At 59.9% G+C, this 5604-nt stretch overlaps 2 protein-coding genes across 6 annotated transcripts in view; one reads left to right on the forward strand and one right to left on the reverse strand.

Moving 5' to 3' along the window:
• Nucleotides 1-2675, forward strand: part of PITPNM2 (phosphatidylinositol transfer protein membrane associated 2) — a 46272-nt gene extending 43597 nt beyond the window's left edge. For both annotated transcript variants that reach the window (XM_021706721.1, XM_008073591.1), the window contains exon 25: nt 1-2675. In XM_021706721.1, coding sequence (XP_021562396.1) covers nt 1-64 — 64 coding nt within the window. In that variant the 3' untranslated portion in view covers nt 65-2675.
• An 857-nt stretch (nt 2676-3532) lies between these two features.
• The window catches only part of ARL6IP4 (ADP ribosylation factor like GTPase 6 interacting protein 4), a 2299-nt gene continuing 227 nt past the window's right edge, over nt 3533-5604 (reverse strand). The window contains exons 2-6 of one of the 4 annotated variants that reach the window (XM_021706723.1): nt 5162-5332; nt 4570-4854; nt 4375-4492; nt 3899-3968; nt 3533-3812 (exon numbers count right to left, since the gene is read on the reverse strand). In XM_021706723.1, the coding sequence (XP_021562398.1) occupies nt 3747-3812; nt 3899-3968; nt 4375-4492; nt 4570-4854; nt 5162-5321 (699 nt within the window). In that variant the 5' untranslated portion in view covers nt 5322-5332 and the 3' untranslated portion in view covers nt 3533-3746. Of the gene's footprint in view, nt 3817-3898; nt 3969-4374; nt 4493-4569; nt 4879-5161; nt 5333-5604 lie in introns of all 4 variants that reach the window. The other 3 variants (XM_021706725.1, XM_008073592.2, XM_021706722.1) reach the window with 3 other exon arrangements.

A 5604-nucleotide genomic window follows, 5' to 3' on the forward strand; every position in this document is an offset into this window, starting at 1 on the left:
CAGCTGCTGGGGCCGCGCCATGACGGGCCGCCTCGAGCCGGGGGCCGCCACAGGCCCCAAGTAGGGCCCTGAGAGTGCAGCGCTGGGGTCTCCATGGTGCTAGGCCAGGGCAGCCATCCCCGCCAGGAGGCCTGGCCTGGGCACACGCACAGATGTGGGCCTGGGAGCTTTTCCCAAGGCCCCGCAGAAGACACAGGCCATGCCACAGTCCTCCCAGCCCTGCCTCATGCCCTAGGGCCTGAGGGGTCCAGCTTGTCATGGAAGCTGGCAGGACCGCCAGCCCCAGGACAACAGAGGAACCCGGATATCCCACGTACACTGGCCTGGGAGGCTCTGCTGGACACTTTGCCCTGCGCGGAGCTCCCAGCATCTTAGTGCGGGCTGCGGGCCCCGCCCTGCCTGCCACCTCCCCGCCCACTGACTCGCCCTCACCCCCAGGTGCCCTCCCATTCGGTAGCAGCTCCAACAGGGGTCCAGCCTGCTTCTTGTTAACTCGAGTCACTCAACTGTTCAACCTCACTGGTTTTGCACTGATTTTTGAGAGCGGAGACCCATGACCACCTTCTATGGCTACAGACCCGTTGACATGCATGAAATTCAGTATTTGCTGACCCAGGACCTCGGACCACACTGAAGGCTCCAGCGCGGCAAAGCCTCATGCAAGCAAGAAAGGCCATATTCTTAGTTTCTGCAACCCCGGATCCCTACCTGCCCACCCACCTGCCTCACCTGGAGCCCAGGACCGCCACAGGCCTGGTGTCATTTCTGGTCCTGGGGACAGTCCTGGCGAGGATGGTGAAGCCCAGAGCCGGCTCCTAGTAACTCCGCCTCGGGCCTGACGGGCCTCCTCTTCCGCTCCTTGCCATGTCACGGCCCGTGCCATGGCCATCCACCCGCGTTTCTACGCCTTTCTACTTCTCAATCTGATTTCTATGAGGTTTTTTTAAATGAGCAATCCTTGGCTGCTTCCTTTTCTTAACTCTTTGAGTACCAAGCGCAGCCCCTCCACATTGAAAACACCCAGCACTGTGACGGAGTCCAGCTTGGTTCTGGGTCCCCTGGGCCCTGCCCCTGCCCACTTGGCAGGGCATGGTCTCCCTGCCTCACCTGACCCTGTTAATCCCACTGAATTTCTACTCTGGGGTGGGTGGGGCACACACCTAGGTTTTTTTAAATGCTAGTTCCGTTTCAATGCTGAATCTAAGAAGCCACAACTTGCTTTGTTAGCTTAAGGGCAGGCAGCCCCGACTTCCCTTCTCACCTAAACAAGGATCATGCTGTCCTGCATGCCGGGTCTGAGCAACAGCCCTTCCCCCAGCATCACACCGACCTGGGCTGTGGTGCTCAGTTGCCGGCCGTAGGCGGCCCCCCTGCTGTTCCTCCTCCTTCCCTGAGGTTGGGGAGCCTGCCTGGCCTGGGCCAGCTGTCCAGCGACCAGGCTGTGTCCCCAAGAAGCTGTGGCCAACCTGGATCCAGCCTCACGGCCGTGTGGCCAAAACCAGGGCAGTGCACAGAGCGATGCTAACTTTTTCTTGTGTGTAGATATGTACAGCCAAAGGGTCTTGTAAATGTTCTGCAAAAGTGGGTCTATGCAGAGTGAAAGCTATTTATTTTGTGCAGAGAAAAATGTCTGGAGGAATGGAACCTTCAGGGTCTATTCATATTTAAGATGTAGCTTTTCGTTATTGTTCAGGCATTATGTATAAAGCAACGATTACTTTATGGACCAAGTTTTCATGTAACTGTTGCAGTGAAAGTGCAATATCTGCCCCCAGTGGGAAGTCGCTGGGCCCTGTGGCCAGCGCCACTTCTCTGTCGGCCCCACCTTGCCCCGCCTTGCCCACCGCCTCGGTGACCAGCCATCTGGGGAAGCACCTGGAAGTCTCGGGCCCTCCTGCAATAAAGGCCGGGAGGCCTCCTGGTCCAGGGAGGCCCTGTGGGCCGTGGACTCAGCCTCTCCCAGGGGCAGCACCCCCACGGCTATATGCCCTCTGCCTGACTGCCCAGCCGCCAGCCATGCCAAGGACAACAGCAATAGTCCCCTGGGCCTCTCCCAGTGGCCCTTAGCCATAGATGGCAAGATGGGCAGCCCACCTTCCCCACTGCAGTCTCTCTCTGTATCCAGGTCTGCTTTCTGCCTCCCTTAAGATTCCTTCTGGCACATTCTCCTCTTGAGGAAGCACCAGTTTTTCTGAAACTATGAGAGGAGAGCAGTATCCTTTAAAAATACCAAAAATGTTTACAGCGTTGGGTGCTGAGCTGCAGGGCTCAGGCCTGACCAGTCACAACCAAAGGGTGAGGCAGGCTTTGCTGACTGCTCCCCCAGGCCTGTTAGAATGGAAGCCTTAGTCCCACTCCTGCCATGCCCCAGGCCCCAGGCCCACCTCAGCCCAGCACCCAGTCCCAACCACCTGCCTTCTCTTTGATTTCTAAAGAGGGACTTACTTAGCAGAGACCCCCCACCCTTCCTGTCTCGACCTAAGCTGCCTGCCTGCCCACCCCATCGTGGTCCTCCCAGTCAGCCCCCTCCTGTCTGTCCCTGGGCCATGTCTCAGCCATGTGTGAGCAGTGCCCTGACTACCCGCCCACCCTGCTGTCCCTGCACCACTGGGCCTGAGTGTGCTCTGTATACAGCGTCATGTCTGTTACACCAATTAAAGAAGCAGGAAGGCTTCCTTCTGGGTCTCTTTACTGCGCCGGCAACCATGGGGGATGAGTGGGTTGGGGGCGTAGAGGGGGGCATGGCCTGTCCCAGCACTGAAGCTGTGGTGGGGAGGCCACCCTTCCTGGTGGGAGTGAGACCAGCCACAAGCAGAGTGATACCAACACAGTCACGCAGGGCTGACTCCACCTGGCTTGCTCCCAGCCCCTCCCAGACTAGAACTCAGTGAGGCAGGTGCTGTTGGCCCTGCCTTGGGTGGCAGAGATGGAAGCCAGGCCTCCTGGCCCAGCACAGGGGCTCCTAAAGTGATCTGTGAGTAAACAGGGCAAGTGAGCAGTCTCTCTCCAAACCTGAGTGAACAGAATTTAAGGGGCAAGCCTCTGAGCCAGGTGCGATGGCTCACACCTATAATTCCACTATTTTGGGAGATGGAAGTGAGAGGATTACCTGAGCCCAGGGATTCAAGACCAGCCTGGGCAACTTGGCGAGACCTTGTCTCTACAATAAACCAAAAAATTAGCCGGGCATGGTGTTGCCCTCCTGTAGTTCCAGCTACTTGGAGGGCTGAGGCAGAAGGATCAGAGGCTGCAGTGGCTGTGAGCGTGCCACTGCACTCCAGCCTAGGTGACAGAGTGAAACTGACTCAAAAAAGAAAAAACTAGGCAAGTCTCTGGGCTTGGGGTCAGGGTCTGGGTCTGGGTCTGACCCAGCCTCCTGAGGATGAGGAGGCACAGATGGCTGATGTGGCCTGCGCACACTACCACTAGGAGATGCCCCTGCTTTTCCCCAAAGCTTCTAGAGCCCTTGTTTTTCGCTGAAAGTCAGGAGCACCCTCCCCTCCCACTCAGTTCAAAAAGCTACAGAACAGAGGAATCAACCAGGGAGCCTTTAATATCTGGGAAGCTGTGTTCTTTCAGCTGGGGGTGCTGAGCAGGCCAGTGGCCCCATCTTCCATCCCCCATACCTGAAAAGAGGCTAGGCTGGGCCAATCCGCAGGAGGAAAGACCTACAGTACCCATCAGCCTTCCTGCTGCCCCTGCAGCCTGCCTCCAGGTCAGGCCACCAGCACCATCCACAGGCTGGGCTAGCCGGGACCCTCAGGGAAGCAGCCCAGCTCGCATCTGGAAGGCCAGACCATCCCCTCGAGTGGCTTGCTGAGGAAAAAAGCACACAGGAGGAGAGAAGACATCAGAAACAGAGCTGGGGGCGGACTGGGGCAAAGGGGCCACAACTAACCTTGTTGATCTCTCTGTGTCGTTCTTTGGTTACGATTTCCTCCAAGATCTCGCCGTCTCCTTTAATAAGCCTAGGGGTGAGAGAGTGTCCACTCAGCAAGGAACAGACAGAAGCAGGGAATACCAGAGCAACAGAACCAGAGCCACTTGGCAGAGCAGTCCCCGGGCTCGGGCCCCAACCCCTTCCCGCTCTTGAACAGGATGAGGCAGCCACAGTGAGCTCTGCTTTGCCAGCCTCCACCATGTGTCTGGTCAACAGCAGCCTTTGAAGAGTCTGTTCCAGGCCCTTCCAGCGCCTGCCACTGCTTACCCCAGGCAACAGGGAGAAACGGCTGAGCTGTCACATCACAAATGACTTTGCCCACACGGGGTCTTTCTAGAGGAACAGCAGCCATTCCCCCTCCTCCTGAGAGCACACCTCCTGGGCCAACACTCCCAGACACCAGTGAGGGCCAGGCTGTGCCGAGGGCTTCCCACCTGGTGCGTCCTGTCTCAGGGTCCACCACCTTCCGGATAATGCTCTGCCGGGCATCCCACTCCTCCTTGGTCATGGGCTTCATGGCCTGGATGCGTGACTTCTGCTCATCCGTCAGGACTGGAGAGAGAGATGGGAGGTGTGGCCGGCCTCAGGGAGAGGACCCTCCCTGTCTTGCAGGCTGGGTAGCACAGTACCTGGGCCATCCTCTTCCTCCCCAGCCGATCTGTGCCACTGGTCCAGCGAGGGGCCCGGTAGGGCCTCAGCCTGCAGTGCTTCTGCCTTCTCCTTGCCTTTCTTCTTCAGCTTCTTCCTTTTCTTCTTCTTCTTCCTCCTCTTGTCCTTGTGCTTCCCCCGCTTTTTCCGGCCATCACTGGAGGAAGAGGAGGAGGAGGAGGAGGAGGAAGAGGAGCTAGAAGAACTGGAAGAAGAGGAGGAAGAGCTGGATCGTGGTCTCCTCCGGGCCTTGTGCTTGCTTCTCTCTGTGATGCAGGGAGAAGGTGAGGCTGGAAGGCCGGGAGGGGACCAGGCAGTCCACAGGGCTTTCCAGAGCAGAGACGGGCGCTTAGTCTCGGGGAGCCCTTCGCAGTTCCAAGGGCAGGGCGGCCGGTCCCTACATCTCAGGCCCAGATGCGCCCAAGGCACGATTCCGCGCGCCCTCCCGGGGCCCGCAACCCAAACGCTCCACTCGGCGCCCCCGACTACCGCTCGCTGCGACTGCCCCGCAGCCGCCTGCAGCTCCGCCCGCGAGGTTGCCGCACCCGCTTCCCCCGTCCCCGCGCTCCTCACCCTCCGCCCCGGCGGCAGTGCTAGCCTTGCGACCCTGGGAGCCGGAGGCGGAGCAGCTCCTCGAGACGTCCTTACTGCTCTTCTTCCTCTTCTTCTCCGACCCTCGCCCCCGGGACCGGCTGCGACTCCTCGAGCGCTTGCGAGAGCCGACGTGAGCCATGGCGCCGCGGGCTGGGATGGGGGCAGACGCGCTCAACCCCAGGACCCCCGAGTGGGCTCCAACGGGGGCCTGGTCCTCGGGACGCCCAGTGCCCGCCACCGCCCGGGGCCTGCGCTATCCTCTCTCACCCCCGAAGACCCCGGCTTCCGCCGACCCGAGATCCCGCGCAGCGCCCCCTTTAGGAGTCCGTCTCCCGGACTCTGCGCGGCTGCGCACCCGGCCCCTGAAAGCAGCCGCAACCCTCCCCCGCGGGAAGCGTTTGGGGTCGTTCCCCGCGCGATCC

This window comes from Carlito syrichta, unplaced genomic scaffold, assembly GCF_000164805.1.
Source record: "Carlito syrichta isolate Samal-C Ts95f unplaced genomic scaffold, Tarsius_syrichta-2.0.1 Scaffold315955, whole genome shotgun sequence".
NCBI lineage: Eukaryota > Metazoa > Chordata > Mammalia > Primates > Tarsiidae > Carlito > Carlito syrichta.